Source organism: Centruroides sculpturatus, unplaced genomic scaffold, assembly GCF_000671375.1.
Source record: "Centruroides sculpturatus isolate CEXI.00-Female unplaced genomic scaffold, Cexi_2.0 scaffold100, whole genome shotgun sequence".
Classification (NCBI taxonomy): Eukaryota; Metazoa; Arthropoda; class Arachnida; order Scorpiones; family Buthidae; genus Centruroides; species Centruroides sculpturatus.
Genome location: NW_019384300.1, coordinates 681,731 through 702,956, shown reverse-complemented (window position 1 = coordinate 702,956; position 21,226 = coordinate 681,731). Strand labels below are relative to the sequence as shown.

Sequence of the window (21,226 nt, the reverse complement as noted above, 5' to 3'; positions counted from 1 at the left end):
AAAGGTTGGAGTTCTACTCCTTTGAAGATCACCCCCACTAATTGGGGGTACAGTAGGGAAGGAATTCGATTCAAAATATGCTTAAAAATTACTTATTAATCGAAATTTCTATTAATTTTAATTCCTCAAAGCCTTGTACAATGATATAAATTAGCTGGAAAGGTTGTCATTCTGTATCCTCGAACGTCACCCCCCACCGACTGGTGTTTATTAGATACTGTACGATATAGAAGGCTCAAAAATTAATTATTAATGGAATTTTTTAAAAATCGTTTTAGTCTCTTAACACCTATAACAATATAAAATTCTTCAAACTTACCATGAGATCCGTATCTTATCTGCTTTACAGTAGTGTTCAATTTAATATCGAGTCCTTCAGCTAAGGCAACAGGAACACACGAGTAGCCATTTCTAACTAGAAAGAAGAAAAAAAAAGTACTTTTACAGGGTCTTATAAACGTAAACAACAGCTTTACTACATTCAAATTTGGCAAGCTGCGAGATATTTGCATCATTAACTCGTAAGTTACGCAAATTTCGGTTAAAGTGGGGTAGAGTATTTTTGAATTACGAGCCCCATTACGTGTTGGGAACATTTAAGAAAAATCACGATTGGAACCGGTAGGAGGAGGAGGAGGAGGAGAAGGAGAAGAAGAAGAAGAAGAAAAATTTTCGCACAGCAGCATTAAGAATCAGCCAACGTCGTTTTTACAACCACTTTTTCACATTAAGAATATGGCCCGGAGCAAAAGAATGAAATCTTAAACACAGCTGGGTGAAAAAGGCAACAAATAAATATTTTCCCATTGGTTGATGGAATGTTAAAAGGGATGTACACAAAGATAGAAGTGAAATTTCACACGACACGAAGTAAAATATATATATATATATATATGAGCTGTCAACAGAAAAAATAAAGATGACATCAAAGTTGGAAGAAGCATGGCAAACACTACGTTCTTAAACGTGCAACCATTTTCTAGTGAAAATGTTGAAAGACATTAAGTGCATCTCCTATTGTACTCGATGTATGTTTGCTCAGCTATAAACCTTTTCGTTTTGTTATGGACTTAGACTCGATTTTGTGCAAAGTTATGCAACTGGAGACGAGATGTTATTGATTGCGACCTACTTCTTTCCATTTATGATATCGAGTCGAGTGGTGATTATCATAAAAATCTACCAATTTACAGAAGAAGAGAAGGGAGGAAGAAAAAAAAAAAAATTCTAGAATAGAGATGTGGATAAGATTCTAGAGTATTTCTGAGTAGGAAATTCTTAAAATTCTATTAAAAGTGGAGTTTTCCAACGTTTCTTTGTCTAGAAATTTTCTTTTCAAGACGTAAGTTTACTTATTTTATCCTCTGTAAAGACATTTTTCTACAAGTTGTAAACATTGCAAGACGTGTTGATAGAAATTATTTTTTCCATCTTCATAATTCTGATATGAACCAACTGGATTTGCGACGTATCCGACAGGGATTTTACAGTACTTTGAAAGCGTAAACCTCTTCAGAATTCGTTTAATTATATAGAATAGGTAGGTATAGAGGAAGAGAAGCCGCTCTGCCTACCGCATAGCAAACACAGGTGCGAAGACCCCTGATGTTTAACGCGATGGCTGCCAGGAGATTTAGTAGTAGAGGATCAATACGTTTGGCATCCCCGGTAGGAAAGCTACCAGGGGACCTCCCATGTGGTTGTGGACGCAGTTTTGAATTCCGCCAGTCAGGTGTTTGGAAACATATAGCGCCTTGAGAGATTTAATGGGCCACAGCTGAGAAACTACTTCGCTTTAGTGGCTGTAAGAGGGCTCCTAAATTTTTGACGTCACTTCGGTTTTTACTCAAACGTTATTTTGTTTTACTAACCTTAAATTTAAAAAGGAGGAAGCGAAATTTAAAAGAATTCGCTACTTTTTTTCGCTGCTCATCCTCTCGAAATGATTAAATTAATAGGGAAAAAATTAAGGAAAATAAAGGGAAAAAATTTCTGAAAATAAACTATTCTAAATTCAGTAGTGGAGAGAATTCTATTTTATGTTTTTCTGTTAAAGAAAAAGTGTAGAAATTCAATCCGAATGCATCTTTTTTTTTTAGACGGAAAAATGGATAGAAGCAATGAAATATAATCAAAATGTAAGATATCGCGTTACTTTTATAAAAATTGAGCAAAAAATAGAATAAAAAAACCGCAGCACTGTACAATCGAAGTTCAAAAACTTCCTTTTCCATATTTTTCCTGCTTCTAAAAACACGAAAAAAACTGATAGAAATTAAATCTTTCGACACTCCTCCGCATCCTCATCCGCATCACTTAAGTGATGCGGATGAGGATGAGGAGATTTTCACCGATTAACACGTGAAAAACTCGAAATTATACCTTTATAATCTTCCAAAAAAAACTTTTTTTCTTATCATCTAGTACGAAAACTATACTCTAGAACTCGGGGGATCGATACATGTTGAAGAGATGTTAAAAATGCTTACATGTACTCGAGTAAAAGCATTTTTCTCAATGTAAATCCATCCCCAACTCTGATGAGATTAAGTAAGTTATCTAATCCGATCAATAGAAGTTGCAGCACGTTTGTGCAGCACAAAAACGAATGGGCTTACTCTAAAAAAAAGAAGAAGAAGAAGCGGCAGGGGGAAAAAACTACTTGGAGGGGTGGAGGATGCAAGAGTAAAGCCCACTACTGACGGTCGTGTTATAAAGTAAAGAACGAAATGGACTGCTTCTAGATGGGGATTTTGCAAAGTGATGACGTCTGTAGACAGTTTTCTACCAAGTTTGATTCAAAATTCGAAAAAATGTGGAAAAATTTGAAAAGAAATGCCACATCCCACTCACGCTTTTTTGCATTTCTAAAGCGATTTTGATCTAGAAAATCTCCAAAGTTTCTTTCTAATATTACTTTTTATTTATTTATTTATTTACTTCCAAATATCTTCAATAGATTTTTTCCAATATCGAACAGATTATAATGCTAGCTGAATCATTTTAAATTAACTCGACACGCTAGAATTTCAGGAAAAACACCCCCCCTTACCCTTCAGCGTAGTGTTACTGGAAGCATCAGAGAAAACAAATCTCTCCAGTGGTTAAATATAGAATAGAAAAAAGGGGGAGGGGGAAATATGATGACGTCAAATTTGTTCGCTTGTTTTGCACAATGAAATATCGTTTTTTCGGCTGACAAATTCATGTAAAAATGGAAATGCCCTTCCGGAATGTTTGCCGACTCACGTCTTTTAACTTCCATGCTTGGCTTCTCCTACAGAAAATGTGAGAAAAGTCTGAATTTTGGAATTCAGCCAATCCTCGAAATTTTGTAGACAATTTCACTTAAGCGGAATATATACATAATAATTGCAAAGGTTCCAAACATTGACATCCGCTCTTTGTTTCCAGAAATCTCGAAAATTGCAACGGTTTCCCCCCTTAATAAAATAAACTTTCTGCCTTGCAAAATATGTCATATCTTATCTTGTAGTGAGATTGCTGACGTGAAGAATCAATCGGGACTGGGATGTGCTTTTTTGTGAATTTCTTACCCCCCTAATTTCTTTAAAGATGAGGATGCGGATAAATTCCTCAATAAAATTAAAGTTTTATTTAATTACGAGACTGATTCCTTCAGGAGGATCTTCTTGGTTTTCGGGTGAGGAATCTTCGGATTGTATTTTCGAGTCCTTCAGGATCGTATTTTCGAGTCCTTAAAAAATAGAAGGATCGCCTCACCAGTTTATTTTTAAAAAATACAAAAAAATTACGTAGTTTCTCCTGTTCTTAACAGGAGCGATCGTCGTAGAAAACAGAACTTCCTCGATAAAGATCCACACAAAAATAATCTGTTTAAAAGAAATTCTCTTCTGAGTTTGGAGCAGAGAATCCCAAGAGAAGTTGACAACTTAAATAAAGCATCTATCTAGGGGGACCTTCAAAGAAACTCCAGTTAGGTAGTGCGTGCAGCATTAGCAAACAATCTAAATAGGTTACGCCCGTTTAAATATAATCGATTGGTAAAATTCCACGCAAAGCAAAGAGTAACCATCACTATCTGCATTAATAACTTTTTTTTTCATAACGTATATTTTTATGGTAGTGATCCGGTAGGAGAGTAACACGTAACGCCTCACGCACGCATTGGCAAATATCAACTTAGTAATTATCATACATCGGTTCTTGCGCCCAAAACCTCCTCCAATGCACTAAAGAATCTCTAACAGTTAATGGAGGATATTTACGACCCTAGCCATGGAAGAAGGGCGAGTATCCAACAGGGTCAACGTCCACTAACACACACGCTCGCACGTGCTCCTAACCATAAAACCGATTGGATTTTAACAGACTTACCGCTCGTCCCCCCCCTGGAAATTCCTTTAAACTTTCAACCCTTCTGGAGTAAAATTAACAATGTAACAAGTGGAAATTTTCATATTATACAGTATTCGTTTTTTTCCTCCTATTATATATCAGTGGTACCACTCCATAAATAACATTCCTTCCTAGCCAATTTACATCATTGAGTCCAGCGACCGGCTTTAATGAAGAAAGATCCATTGGACAGATAGCTGGGATGATTTATCTTCTCTCCTTCACCTTGCATGTGATTTGCATGTCATGTGATTGAGAGGCTATCCACTCATTCACGAACAAACTCTTATTATAATGTACTTCTAGGAGCGCTTGATATATTTCCTACACTTCTCGAACATTTTTTAACTTTCTTCGTTGTTTTTTTCCTTTTTAAAACATTCATTTTCCTTTCTATCTTCCCCCCTCTTCTCTTCTCATTCTTCTAATTTATAATTTTTATAATAATAATAAAAGGTAAAAGCTAACTTTCTATTTTCGTCTCTACTAGAATAATTTCTTAATAAATCCATACTCGAGATAGTTGCCCCCCTCGTTTTTTTTTATCAACCCCATTCATTTTCTTGACACCTTTTCTTATTCTTCTCGCTTTTAAAAATAATTAATTATTTAAAATACGAAACCATCATTCACTTCATCCTCAATTAACTTCTTGTCTAGAACTTAAGCCCTAGTTTTAGTCAATGTTTCTTTGGTAGTAAGAAATAAAGCCGCAATTTTTTTTTCAAATTACTATTTCACTGTTTTATTCCCGCATTAATTAAGGATATAAAAGTAATTGGGTGTAGGATTCTACTAAATTTTCATCCTTATTAATGTTAAAATAACGTAGGAGTCGAATTAAATGATGGCACGCTGATTTGATGTGAAGAACGGTAAAGGACGATAAAAGTGTTGCTTCACCTTCTTGTGATTCTTATGCACCTCCTCAATAATTAAGGATCGAAATCCTAATTTATTTCGATCCTTATTAGGAATTTCCATGTACTCGGAATATAAAAATGGTAAAGGACGATGATTCTTGTCTCTTCTATTGATACGTACTTCTTTTGTGATAAGAAAAATGACCCGAGTTTGTTGGGAGCCAAATTTTAAAAGGAGAAATATCATTTGGTGCACAAAATGGTGAAAGTAATGATTTTACCTTCGCCATTTTGCACATACTGTACTGTTTTAATGCAGCCACTGCAACTCCTTACTGTATGCATTCCCCTACAACTGTTTACTGCCTTTATGCATTCCCCTTCGAGTGCTTACAGCCATTATGCATTCCCCTACAACTTCCTACTGTCTTTATGCATTCTCCTACAACTGTTTACTGCCTTTATGCAGTTCCTTACGGATAAAGCAAGCCCCTACTTCATTTGACACTTAAATAAGATAAACTTTTCAAGAAGAATGCACCTTAATATGCATACAAATGGTAAAAATTGACGTTCCTTAACTCCTACTGTTAAGGGAATTGACGAGTGAAGTTTCTACAAAATTTTGATCCCTATTAATGTTAAGAGGAAAAAAAATTCGGCAGGAACCAAGTTAAGAAAAAAAAAAACAGAAAAAGGAATGCCACTTTGTGTGAGTAAAAATGGCAGAAGAGTGAGGCCGGCAACAAAATAAAGTGGGCGATTTTCTGTACAAGAAGGATTCTCGAAACGATTTCTGTAACAGAAATCGAAAATTCGCGAGTTCAATAAACAACAGCAGTTGCAGGAAAACAACGAAATGAGACAGTTTGGTGCTAGAAGCGACTAGACTTCTCCCAAGACAATGGGTAAGGAATAAAATATTGATACAATTACTCCTAGACGGGGTACGGAGTAGTTTTACCTCCCCAAGGGTAGTATGGGCTGAAGGGAAGTTAAAGACAAAAAAAGGGGGAGAGTATTCCATCAATGACGATCAGAGGAGATCAGAAGGTGAGCTGAAGTAAATGGGATCCAATTAAGAGATCAGAACCTATTTTTTCAACCTCCTCTCAATGTTAAGAGTTAAAAAAATATATTAAAAACTTGGAGACGAAGAAACAAATCCCTCGAAAATAAACGGAGGAAGAAAAAGAAAAGAGAATATTTTAATTCCTAAAAAAAAGTGGGGTTATCAACGTTTCTCTTCAATTTTTAAAATTAAAGAAGAATTGTTTAATAATAGATTCATCTTGGAGAGATTTCTGGATTAGGAAAAATGCGAGGAGGAGGAGGAGGAGGAGAAGAGAAAAAAAAAGAGGTGAACCGCAGCCATTGCCTGTTGAGGCATTAATAGCCATGCAGTAAATACAGTGCGTGTCGCACAATTTCACGCCTCCCGAAACGTGGCACACCCCCGTAACGGAACGAAGAGGGTTCAAAGGTCGAATGTGCAATAACCGGCGGTTTGTCGAGTACCACCCCGTTCCATGACGTCACGGAGCCACTAGCCGCACCTACCTGAAAGATAAGGATGTCAAGACAACTGGTGGAACCATAAATATTTCAATAGACAGAAAAATGAGACGTTCCTGATAGCATTTAGGGAATGAAGAATGCGCTGAAAGAACCCTCAAGCAATTTTAGTGGGTGAGATAGAATCTGAAGAAGGCATCCTATCACTAATTTTCCTACTCTCCCCTCTCACCATTTACATTTTCTTGAAGTTTGGAGATTAAGAAATGTACTAAGAAGGAATAAAAAACGATGAAGAAAGAAGAAAAAAAATAAAAATAGAATAAATTCGCGCATCTCGATAATTAATCCCAAACTAAACATCAACACAGTTTATATTAGGGGGAGAAGCGAGTTCATTTCGAGTTAAGATGACGTCTCTTCATCATAAATACCTGCACCAACTTTATTTAATGACGTTACTTAATTAGCATGTTTCTCCGACATCTCTTTGTAACAGACTAATCGTGTTTACACAGAAACATCTTGCGAAAACCCCTTCAATTCTATAGTTAAACACACACCCCGCTATCGAAGGAAGCTTAACTAAATCGGATCAGACAAATTCGCGAAAGTGAAGTTTGTAGAAAAATACTTCTGCTGTGTGTGTTGTATATATATATATAAACGCTCTTCACCCGAGGAAGTATATTAAGAAGGAAGAGGAGAAGGTGTAAAGCATCACTATCCCTTCCTAAGGTCCCCATAAAACGTCCGATTCCATTAGGAGTGTCGCAAAGAAGCTGTGTCGAACTACTAATGGACAAGAAGCGTGCATGACGAGAACAGGGGATAGAAATGCGAACACCCCCTTGCAGAAGTCCTAATGGTTTCCTGATTGTCGAACTCGTCGTATAGAAAAGAGCAAGAATGTTTCCTCCGCCGAAAAAAAGAAGAAAGCACACGCACATACACATCACATACATAAAGAAAAAAATACACATATATATATATAATGTATAGAAAGTAGTAGAAGGCGACAATACCTAAAATATGTCATAAGCTACCAGCAAAAGGAGGATAATAGCGATAGGGGGTCTACAATTCCTCGAGATAACAGCGTGTGTGATATTTTCTGACAAAGGAGACAGAAAATAAGTTGTCAAAAAGGGAGCTAAGAAATGGTAGAAATTTTATTCGCTCCAATGTAATGCTGCCAGGTTTGTAAAGGGGGTTCTTATGATCGGCTTTATGGCTCGAGATGAGTAAGAGCAGTTAGTTTTTTAGACTTATCAGAGAAGAAAAGAAAAAAAAGAAAATAATAATAATAAAAAGAGACTGAAGAACGGTAAAAGAAGATTAAATTTAGTGATTAATTCATGCAAATCAAAGCCGCACGCCATTTGAAACAAGTTAAACGTAAAGAGAGTGAGTGAACGTTATACGAGGATATTAATCTGAAGAGGAATTAGATAAAAGTATTCTAAGTTATTATACATAGAGTAAAATCTTTTGAAGAATTCCACATCAAATTGGGAGTCTAACAAGCACTCTAGAGTCCTTTCTACCCGTTTATTTAAAGCGATCATCCCACACGAAAAGGTTTTTGCAGCGTGTTTTTACCCCATTTTCGTGACTTTATAAGCAAAGTTTAAGCCATTTTTTTGGCAAACGGAGCTAGAAAATACATTTTTTTTTAATACTTACAATAGCGAAAACATTAAATTTCTCCAGAATAGAGAGAGAGATATATCATGCGTAACGAGTTCTAAAATATTGAAAGATTAATGTATACAGTCGTAACATCTGGAATCAATTAAAACCTTTAGAAAAGGGGATCGGATTTATTGGAGCAAACGTAAATGACGTTTCTAATTATGATCTTTGCAGACTGTTTGAACTGTTCGCATCGATAAAACAGCTTCTTCTTTTATTAAAATCGCTGATAATGAATATAAGTTAAAGACGTTTCCTCGAATTTTTTTTTTTCAATATTTTATACCCCTCTTCCTCCTTTTTTTTTCTTCCAAAAGGGAGACAGAGAAGAATGATTAATATACTTTTACGTTACTGAATTATAAACTTTAACTGCTTTATTCTGTGTAAATACACACGAATTTGATATTTGTAATGAACCGTGTGACGTCGAGCTCGAAATTATATATAATGCCAAATGCAGAATTTAATGAAGTTTAATTTACAATGGCGAAACAATGGAAAATTCGAAAATTAAACTATCGGAAATTTGCTTTAATAAACGTTTAGAATATGAAGAATTTTTCTGAAAAATTTCCCATAAGGAAATAACGGAAGATGGATTGTGAATTTTTATAAAATCGAAATTATGTCGAGTTGGTGTTATTTAAAATCTCGGTAATGGGTTCCATTCTATAGAATAAAGTTTCGTGTGAATTGGTTTTCCTTAGACGAATCTCGAATGTCTTGGGTAATAAAAAAAAGGATATATAAACAGCTGAAATTCGTGAGAAAACAAGTTAGAGGCTTATAGAAACGAAACTTGAAGCACTAATTTAGTAGACACGTAAAATGAAGCTTAAACAGAAGCTCTGTAAATCGTACAAACAATACTTTTGTGGGGATGTTATCGAAGCTTGTAAACGTGCGTGCGTTCTACCACATTAATTAGCGTATTCTGTATGGAAATTACCGAGCTCCTCAATAATTACAGAGATTTTTTTACACTTTTCTAGAAATGCTTCTGGGTTTTATGGACAAAAGAAACAGAAGCTTAATAACTCCTGTTCCTTTTGTCGAAAATTTCTGAAATTTTTCAGGAAGGTTTCTGTATTAGGAGGATTGATGCGATTAAATTTTGATGGGTAAGGATCGACTGAGTGAGAAAATAGAGAGGGGGACACGTGTCATATCTCGAGTGGGGTCGGAATTAATGATTTTACTCGTTATTAGCATTTACAATTTTTAAAAATAAAACTCATGTCTATCCTTAATATTACCTTTTGCCATTTATAATAATTAATAATATAAAAAACTTTTTAAATAAAATCACACAACAGATGGCGCCACACAAAGTTTTAACTTTTTTATCCGGGAAAGTTACACAACTCTTTGCTATAAGATTTTATATTTTATAGATCATACGCTTCGTTAAATCATCTAGAATCCTATATAAATAATATATTCTTTATAAGCTTATATGCTATAGTTTATAGGCCATATACTCATTGTATGATCATATTATGTACAATCATACAGTTCATACTTACTGTACAGTTTAAAGGCAATAAAGAAAAGTATATATGATAAAAAAAAAGCTAGGACACATCAAAATTCATTAAAAACACGTATAACGTTTACGCTCTCCTCTAAAGAGTAACGAAGCGTAAATTTATAAAACTTAAAAATAAAATAAGGAGGAGAAGGAAAATTAATTTCACACAGAAAAATAAAGTAAGAAAACTGCTTAATAATATATTAAAAATATTAGTTACATAAAGGTATTAACTTTAACGGCGATAACAACCGCAAAACTCGTTTAAAAATTAATGTTTCAATAACTCAACTTAGAAAATTAACGTTGGTGTAAACGGTTTAAAAATTTTATATATATATATATTATATGAAAAATCCGGATAGCATATAACGTGTATAACTTTATTTAAATTATGTTTAGTGGGATATTAATGGAGGAATAACAGCAACAGTTTCTTAAGCTTGGCTGAAGATGGGAGGAGACGTTTTCGGCATCGTAAACGTGTTATTAAAGACGTTATTTTTGCTCTTTAAAAATAATACTGTATATATATATATATTTAAATTATGAGAAGGTTCTAGAAAAGTTGAAGGAAACGGATTCTAGAACTAGAAAACTATTGTTTAAAAAACTGATCTAGAAAAAGTTCTTGAAAAATAATATTGTATATAAAGCTAGGATTTGAAGGGGAAAATTATAGAGAAATTATTTTTAAATAAGGTATAAGAGTTCTAGAAAAATGCAATTCTAAAAAGAGAATCTTCTAGAAAAGCTAAGGATTTAAGATAAAATTGTTTGTAAAAAGGTGAGGTTCTAGAAAAATGCGGTTCTAGAAAAAGAATCTTACAAGAAAAGCTAAAAACTTAAGAAATAATCCAGAAAATTTATGATTCCGGAAAAAATATAGAAAAAGTTTAGAAAAGATATTCTAGAAATATTGCTTTTTATACAGTTTCTACTGAAATAACGTTCCGGAATAATCTTATTCTGAAAAAAAAGTATTTACAAAAAAATATTCTAGAAAAACGTAAGAATTTAGAAATAAAGTGCAGTTACAATTTTTAGAAAAGCTAAATATTTTGGGAAAATATTATTCTAGAAATATATAACGATTTAGAGATAAAAGGAGAGTCTACTGCTAAATCCTTAAGAAAAGTAAAATGATATATTCTACAATACTCTAAAATAAATAGTAGTAAACTAGAGAAGATATATAAATATATATAATGGACTAAAGTTAAACAGCAATTTTCCATTGGTAGAAAGTGGGCACATGATATGAATTTTAAACACATGCGTTGTAATTAATGACGAATTCTACGTGACTCGTGACCTTCATAAATAATCCTATTTTGTCTTTTTGGAATTTTATCTACAAAGTTTATGGTCTTCGTTGATTGTAATTTTACAAGTTGGATAAAGAAAAAATACATCATCTAATTTTTTTCTTTCGGCTGATTTTACAGTATAAACAAGAAAAATAAACAAATAGATTAATTAATTAATAGCAGGAATCGAGTTTAGAATAAAAATTCATTTTTAAAAACCTTTCACATTTTACAAATTTCTGTAATTTTTGTATGCCGTATCGATAATTTTGTATGTTTAACGATGTTTCTAGAACGTTAGCTCTTTCGCAAAACCTGTTTTAAAACTATTCATTTAGTCTACAAGTTTATTTATTAGAATCATTTTCATCTCGAATCTTTCATTTTGTACAACTTTTTTCCAGACCTTTTCTCTTAGAATTTTAGCTTTTACTATATGATATTTATTGAGGAGTCTTTTTGAAATCATTAATTTCTTTTTCTAGAATCTTCTTTTCCCAAAAACTTTGCTATTTTTAAAACATGTTTTCCAGAATGNTTTTCTGGAACATTTTAAAAAGCGTTCCTATTCCAGAACTTTTCCTTTTTCTGGAACATTTTAAAAAGCGTTCCTATTCCAGAACTTTTCCTTTTTCTGGAACATTTTAAAAAGCGTTCCTATTCCAGAACTTTTCCTTTTTCTGGAACATTTTAAAAAGCGTTCCTATTCCAGAACTTTTCCTTTTTCTGGAACATTTTAAAAAGCGTTCCTATTCCAGAACTTTTCCTTTTTCTGGAACATTTTAAAAAGCGTTCCTATTCCAGAACTTTTCCTTTTTCTGGAACATTTTAATCAAAACTTTATCCTCGAATTTCTCTCCTCTATGCAATATTTTCCAGAACATTTTTTTTTCATAGAACCTTAACTTTTTTCCTACAAGACTTTTTATGTTAAATAACGCAATATTAACAGAAAAATACATTTTTCTCCCTCTACAAAAATTTTCACGCCATTTTTAAGTAACGTCGTCTCGAGCAGATTAAAATAAAACATGAAATATTTAATTTAAAACAAAAATAATTTTCAATTTACGGATTCTAAACAAAAACATTAACATAGCTTTAACGGCTGACCAGCACAGTAATTTTACTTTAATGCTTATCATTGAAAATTATAAATAAATCACGAACTTCAAATCTTTACTTTTAATTAAATATAATTATAATTATAAAAAAAATAAATAAACAACAAAGTTTCGTTAGGGAGGAGAAGATAAAATAAGAAAAAGAAGAAGAAGAAAAAAAAAACTTGAGTTTTCATTAAAGGGATGAAATTATATAGAGATTTATCAAGCAGTACAAATTGTTATTAAAGTAGAACTGTAGCAGTTTATCTCTCGTTTGACTCCCCCCAAACAATTTTTACGTTGATATCAAAAATATCGATTTTTCAGGAAGTAAAAGAGAAAAAGCCAGTCAAAGTTCTTAAAGCGATAAGTTGGAATCATCCTAGTCTTCACACTTGTTAGAGAGAGAGAGAGAGAGGCAGGGGATCATTGAAAACGTCAAGATGTTTTCATTTGCACTTTAAAAAAAGGAGAAGAAACTAGAGGGGAAAAAAATAAAAGAAAAATCGACTCGTCATTCAAAAAAAAAAACCTAAACAAATTTTTAAAAAAATGCCACAAAAAACATCATCAACGGTAGCGATTCTTAAAGGATGCTGGATGCACCCGGCTCTCCGGCATCTTTCACAAATGCATTCGATAGTTTATAAAAGAGGATTATTTTTTAGAAAAACGCTATTTTTCTAATAAAATTATTACTAATTTAAGCTATTCGAATAACATTTTTCTTTCTTTTTTCAATAATTGAAACACGGGAATTTTAGAATGAAACGGAAGAAGAAGAAGAAGAAGAGGTGGAGGAGGAGGAAAGTAGAAAGAAGTAAAGTTGTATCTGCCAAGTAAAATCGATGTTGGCATCTTTCTGAATGTCTTCTAAAACATTTAAACATTTTGTGCGTTGCAATCCGAAATGAACAACCGTTTCCATTTATTATTTAAGGTGGTAAGAAGCGAAAAAAAATACAAAAATAAAAAATACAAAAAAAGCAAAATCAAATGTGTATCTAATGACAAGCGTTATTAAGGCGGAGTTTCTACAATTTAAATCAGGAATCTCCGTCTGAAGAAGCTTCAAAATTTCCTTTTTAAAGGTTAATAAATTTATTTGTTATATGTTAAAATTGTTTTCTTAATATTTCGTGTATATAAACAATTCATTTTCTTAAATTCTGACTACAAACGACGAAAAGATTCTCAAAAACGTTGGCTAGACTCGTTTTTCTTACTTTAAAATAGATTCTGTACCAGTTTGAGGAAAATCGGGTGCATTATTCCGAGAAAGAGAGAGGCAGATTCCAAGAAAAAACGGATAAAAATTCTGGGAACGAATGTTTTTCTTATACAAACAGGCAGAATCTAATGTGTTTAAAGGCCAACCGACATTAAACATTTTATATTATTACGTACGAACAGACCGACTGGCTATCATCCTAATTTATATTATATTATATAAAATGGAAATTTCATTATAATCGAATTTCGCTTACATCCTGATAAGTTCTAAAAATTCAGAATTTTAAACGTAGGAAAGGATCGAGAATGAAGGTCGTAAGGTTAAACTTTAAATTTCTTGCCATTTTAATGAGATGAAAGTTAAAATTTAATACGAAAATGACATTTTTTCCAGGCTCTACATTACTAAAAAGCTAGTTATAAGTTTTCAAAAGCATCATGAATGATTACAATCGTGGAATTACATCTGTACTCGAAAGTACAGTAACTTAAAATCGGTACATTCGCCGGAGACATGAATCAGCACCACCCCCGATTTATGTATCATTAACTTTGTTGGACGATTGTTTTCGGTACCAGTTAGAGGAGGGACGGAAAAAGAAAGAAGACAGAAATGTTAGATTCGATCCCCTCTTCCGATATATCGCCATCAGGTGGATTAGTGGCGATGCTATTTGTCACAGGTCAGATAAAACGTAACTTCTGTTCCCAGAATTCCCTTTACTATCGATTGTCCATTACGTCGCTTCTTGCCTCCTCCATGTCAGAGAGGAGGACGGAGTGTCTTCCAACAGCGAAAAAAACTTTTCGCTTGTTTCCCTTGTCACAACAAGTAAAAGTAAAAACAATTGATGCACCACACCAAGATAGAAAAGCGCTCCAACCTCCACCCCTTAGAGAAAGGGGGGTAAGAAGAAGAAGAGGAAAAAATAGAAGCGCACAACTTCTATCGAAACTCGTTAGAGTCCATCTCTGTTGAAGGTACACTCGGCATGGTACGTTCGTACGGATAAGTAGAGACTACATCTTACACGCAAGACAAGAATCCGACAGCGATGTGACAGTGCATATCCTCCTGTCAATAGAGGAGTAAAATGGGGGGAGAGAGGTTTCTATACCTGCTCTCGCGTCGCGTCACGCTTCAAACCACCCAAATCGTGGTGGCACGTCGGAGCCCGGTTAAACCGATAGAGTTTTAACGTAGGCTCAATTCTGGCGTTAAATCTTGACTTCGGTCGCCTGCCAATTTCTTTCATCCAACCGTCTGTCACACCGGTTTTGCAGAGCTGTCAGAGCACGCAATGGGAAAATTACGCTCCGATACCATCTGCTACTGTACTTTGTTTATTTCCCGACGCCCCGATTGCACCATTTTTTCCTTCCTCCACTTCTTCTTCCTCCTCCTCCTCCTCATTCCACTAAAGCCTTAGTTAATGATCCATTCTCGTCAATTATTTAGGAGTAAATTAAGAAATATTCTTTCATGGTTGTGTCTCTATTGAAAATGCTAGCACTTTCATGTAAAAATGATAAAGCGAGTGCTTTGGAGTACTTTTTTTTTATATTTCTAATCCTCTTGATAACTGGAAATTGCTAGTTAACCGCTCGGTTTATACGGCTGTTAAAGAAATATTAGCATTAAAATCGATAAGAGGAGAGAGAGATGAGGGTAAAAAAATGGCATCCTTTAAACTTATTCCATTCAAGAAGCTTCCCTTCTTTCAACGATAAAGGCGAAGAATGTCAAAAAATGGAACGTTTGTAAAGAAGAGAAAATAGCAAATATGACATCCCATTTCACAAGTAAATCTTTTACCTCCTGGGAGACATTTCTCATCTTTTTCGGGTCCTCCCGCAGGAGTTGGCATCTTAGAAGTCGTCGTAACTCGCTTGTTTTTCCAATGAGCCACGTCACTTATAATATACAGGAATCGATCGACGGAGGGGTGGAACTTGACAAAACGTCTTGACGAAACTGTAGCAGTCCACCTCTTGCATCCCCATGCTAACTAATTACTACAGTAATCAAATGCGAGACGGACGGAGATAATTGAAACTCGCTGGGGGATAAAGGGTTGCAAACCGCTGAGCGACCGATGTTCCCCTGAGCAAACACACGGGGGAGCGGGGGGAACGAACACGGTGATGGATGATACAGGTCCGAGGCACCGCCCATCTCGTCTTCACCTTTTTCTCGCCGCTAATTCAATTAAGTAATTTCGGTCAAGTGATTAATTTCTGCTTTGTCCCCCAGGAATGCCAGTTATGTACGAGTGTCACGCACGTAGCTACCACACCACGGATGCAAAGCAGTTTTCCCAAACTCGAATTTTGGCCACCGTTCCACCCCGCAAGAGACAACGAAATAATTTTAATTGGGAAGAAGAATGTCACCGAAGGGGTGAGAGCAAGCAGTGAGCGCAACCAAACAATAATTAAGCGACCTACAAAGAGTCTAGAGACGACGAATGTGCCCAACACAGGCGTGTAACAGTAGAAATGGGAAAAGGGCATAGGTTTCTTCACAGAGAGATGTATCTTAACGCTCGGGGTGGCGCATGTTGAAGTCCAGTAGGAATCTTGTTACACGACCTCCCCCCTTTGCTTATTGAAATGCTACGGTTAATTTAAAAACAAGCTTCCAGATAGACTTGTAGATGGAGTAGTAGATACTAAACATAACATTTGTCACCGAACCGCGCTTGATGGATTGTAAGAGTTGCCATAAAGCGACACGATGAATAAATAAATTCCCTCAAGCTATAGTGGTGAGCGTGGAAAGTGGGCAAATTTAATAAATTTCGTGATATTCATCTGCCTCTGATAAACATGTCACGGACGAACGGACCTCGGTGACAAAACAGAGTTCTTGACAAAAAGATCAAACGGAGCCGATGGTTCCAGTAAAGTTCCAATTACCTAAGTTACATCAATTATTCAAACGGCACAGACGTGCAAATCTGCTCATTGCTCGTGATTTATGTGCAAAGTTCGACCAGATGTTGTTGGAAAAATAGGCGGCAAAGACACGCTTCGTGTAGTGTCTTTCAGGCTGAACCACCATTCCCTCACTAAAGTAACGTACCATTATCCCTTGGACCGTGTGTTCATCCATTTTGAAATCGTACTTTGAAAGCACCTGGGCACCCTTTAAAAATCGTAAATTAAATTGATGTACGTTAAACTCTACATTGTACACAATCGAAGGTCGTTTTCGCGTACAGAAACCGTAGATAACATGAAAAAAAGTAGGAAGAATACGTGCAATACCATTGTGGCACCCCCAGATGATGCCGTATTGAAGTCACGTATCATCGATAATTACATTGGACCCGGTCTAAGCTATATGCTTCTTTGATAAGACGATATTAAAATTCACAGAGAGTTGGGGTATTGCAGGGTGGTGACAAAGAGCTATGTCACTGTAGACCAGTCAAAACTGCTCCAGACCATTAAGAGCTCGACACCAGCGCAAAGTGACTAAACCGATTCCGTTGATGTTATTGAAATGTTGCTTATGGGAATATTCTGTAACCTCAACACGATACGTGCCTAGAAAAACAATAAATCACATCAAAGATTTCTTTTTTATTTCGTAAGCTTCATGTCACACGTTACGATTTATTCTTTCTGTAACATATTTTCGAGACAAAGCTCTTATTCGTAGAAAACGATCCGACAGACCGACGGCCTGCTAACTATGTGACAATACCCACCTTTGCAAATAACGTTTCCACGTCCATTAACGTAGCGTATGGGACTACTTAGAGCGAAACAGACAGACACGCGATGCCACAATTTTCTATAATTTCGATTGACAAAGTAGCGTTACGTGTAGGAGACATAAATAAGCGGTGGTGCCAATCATTGTTAATGGTGGGGTCCTCTTTGATTCGTCTCTCAAGATTGTAATTAACAACGCCAATCTTGACTCTGTTAAGAAACGGCTGCAATAGTGAAATTACCATAATGGCACCCCGAAGAACACAGTAGATTTCGCGTTTAAATCGCTGGAGAATTGAAATCTTTTTGTTGAAAAAATAGAGGGGGAAGGGAGTGAAGAGGAAGAGCAACTTCTGCTTCCAACATTCTTGGCTTCCTCCTTTTCGCAGTACCTTAATTATTGCAGGCATGCAAACAGTCCATTGTGCTGTTTGTGTGTGTTTTCTTTCAAAGCATCCGCAGCATGCTCGGTTGGGTATTAGTCAACAAAACCAATCTCTGCGGTCTGTTAGATCGTTTATCACCGTCCATGCAAAAATCTACGGGTCGTCCTGTTTTGGATTAATGGAACCTTCCCGCAGTGGTGTGAGTAATGTCGACCACTACCTAACCCCCCGCAGACTTTCTACTGCTAGATAATTAATTTCGTTTTTCTTCCACGGTGTCGTGCAGTTTTCACGTTTTTCACGCGTGATAAATTACAGGAAAGCTTCGATTTTCGACTTAACGTTGCTATGTTACGCCACACCGCTCAAAACCGCCGTTATTAAATTGTTACTCTTCTACGGAATGAATCTGTTTAAAAAAAATGCACGTCACGGTATTGTAAAATGTACGAGATACTCCGCCCTCGTTATAGCGATTTCGCTTTATTATAAAGAGGTAAACGCGTGTAATCGTCTTCAAAATAAGAACAAAACCGGAAAAATAACGCGCTGGAAACTAATATAACGAATTTTTTTTGAGTGTATGAAGTATTCACCCCCGTTGTAGCGTTGTAAAAGTGAACACATGTTTCTTACAACGTAAACACGCGTATCACCCCGAAACAATTTAGAGAATCCGAATCTTCTACTAGAAACGAGTGTGACAAATTTTCTAAATGAGGCACTTCATCCCCGTTACAGCGATGCCATTCCGTCACAAAGAGGCACACATCCCGTTTCGATAAACGTATCCCCTCCTCTAACGTTCCAGATACGAAGCGTAGAAGTGCTTCATCCCGTTATAGCGATTCTACATTAGTATAAAGAGGAAGAAATGCAGTTTCGAACGACATAAACGACGTACATCATCATTAAACAATTTACGAGAAACGAAAAAAAATAAGCCGAATCCTCGTTAACACGCCACAAACATTAAATCGAAGCAAAACCAATTTATGTCATAAACCATTCATTTTGAACACCAGTTCATTTAGTTTCCTCGCTCTACCGGTTATCAAACCGCCAAAATTCCATTAAGAAAAGCGAACCATGGGAGGAACGAAAGTTTCCTTACACCACCCCGTCATAAACTTATAGCCTTCTAGTATTTATTAAGCCCCATATGCCGTCCGACGATAACAAAAACGATCCATTTAGGGCCCCTAACTAATACCTCAGATGGGACAATCTAGATAAAATTCCAACGTTTCTAAAATACCCCCTGAAAGAAAGATTAACTTCTAATGAAACAGGAGACGTAAACGGAAGCCCTCATAACTCGATAGTGGGGTTTACGTGGCGCCAGTTCGCACCAACAATCGTAAATATCGTTAGTTAATGCATCCCCCTTCTTACGTATCGAGCGGTAAATGGCTTCATCCCTCGCTTATAACGAGAGGAGGATACTTCACCCCTGATTAAAATTTCCTGTATGTAAGCACTTCTATTATACTTTATCGCTAATTAACAGATTTTACAGTGACGTAGAGTAGGGAAGATGGGGATTTATCCAACCGAAACGATCAAAAATCCGACATCATCCCTCCTACATCCAGCTTAAGAGGAACGTGTACAACTCCAACCCGCCTTTATCGTGTTTCGTGGTCTGGCATCACTTTTCTTTACATAAATTTCGAAAATTGTCTGGTTCTTCAATTCTAAAACTATATCACCATATTAAAAGCGTGTCCGTTTTCAATTATTCATGACAAATTCGAAGCGAAGTGTATCGAATTTTGGGCCATCCCCCCTAATAAAACCGGATGCGATTAAGTTAAATCTTATGGGCTTTCGACTCTGTAAAACTTGATGCTTTTACTTTTCTACACTCGAAATTTAACGCTTTCCTCCGCTTCGACCCCCAAAAGTTCATTTTTCTTTCGTTGTAGTCCCTAAATTTAATCTTTCTTAAACTTAAAGTGACAAGAAAACAGCCAAAAATGCGGTTATAAAATCATTTATAGTCGAAGGAAACAATTTTTCAAAGACAAAATTTCGATATTAAAATTAAGACAGCACCCCGAAGAATGGGAATATTTCTTTTTAGAAGAGGAGGGGAGAGAATTTAGAAAATGTTAAATTTCCGAAGCGGAGTGTAACTTAGCCACACATAAAATGTATTATTATAAAGTTAAGTTTTGGTTATAACAGGTAATAACGTTTAATGTTCCACCACTCTGACCGGTTTGATATGGGATGCAATGAAAATTATGGCACCATTATCCTTTATTGTGCAATGCCAACGGGGATGGGAATGCAAATAGTTACAATCCCACGCGAAATTAAGGCGAAGATACTCGAATTCTGTACAAAATTAAAGCTCCTGAATACAATTTTAGAAGAAGTAAAACTAGATACGAGTGAGGAGACGCTTCCTGCTTCTCTGGCTCTTTCCGCTCCGTTTTACTTCCTCCTCCCCTTTTTTTCCGCCTCCATCTTACGGTATCCGCTTATCCAAAACGGAAAAATTATATATATATATATATTTTTTTAAGAAGGGGGTCCTAAACAACGGTGAGAAACTCATAAAACCGTTAAGATCTGGGTAATGTAGTATAAAGTGTTGCAAGTTAATGAAGAGAAGAAGCGTTACGCTTCTATGTTTAGAAAGTCAAACAAGCGAAAATTCTCTTTATAAAGGGGGTGGGACTTATCGACTTTTATATAAGAAACTTTCTAGATACGAGATAATTTAATAAATACCCGCTTACAACGTATTGCATTGTTGTTAACCGATGTACCGTTGGAGCACCTATCCATAAATCAAGTTGTTTTTCCACAAATAAAATTTATAAAATCGAGGTAAACGTCCAGAAAGTGAGACCGAGCAAAAGGGGAGGGAGAAGAAAGAGAGAAGAAGAAGAGGATCGATAGGTACTAAAACTATTTTATTAATCTGCTCGCTAGTTCATATTCTTGTGCGATAACGTCCATCGAACGATGAAAGGGAAGGAGGAAAGATAACAGTAAAAAAGCGGTAGAGTTGGAGAGAGAAAGAGAGGGAGGGAGGGTGGCCTATCTGCCAAATTGCTGACGATACGGTGCTGGCTATTCCCAGCACGTTCTCCTTGCAGACCCCCTACACCTTTTGTCCACATACACACTCCACTTCCTCCTAGATTGCCGATTACTCGCTGGTGGAAAAAAAATGCCCACGGACGAAGCTCGGGTGAAAACAAATTTGCTTCTATTTATTTTCCCCCCTCTCTTTCTCGCCCTTCCCTTATCTTTTTTTTTTCTTTCTTTATTATTGGCTAATAACATCTTAGCTTAGTGGGAGCGAAATCTTCATATGCCAAATTCTCTCTATTCCATCTACTTTAAGGAAACGAATCCGCCACTGATGGGAGGAGGGGGCAAGAGGCAAGCTGTTCCCTGAAATTGGTGATTCTATAGTGGAAGGATTGGAAAAACTTCTTAATGGGCACAGAAAGATAAGTTT

General features: G+C 35.8%; 1 protein-coding gene across 1 annotated transcript in view; it reads right to left on the bottom strand.

Moving 5' to 3' along the window:
• LOC111638896 (lysine-specific histone demethylase 1A-like) overlaps positions 1–21,226 on the bottom strand; it is a 219,115-nt gene that overhangs the window by 4,423 nt on the left and 193,466 nt on the right. The window contains exon 14 of the mRNA XM_023384700.1: positions 320–415. Within this exon, the coding sequence (XP_023240468.1) occupies positions 320–415 (96 nt within the window). The remainder of the gene's footprint in view (positions 1–319; positions 416–21,226) is intronic.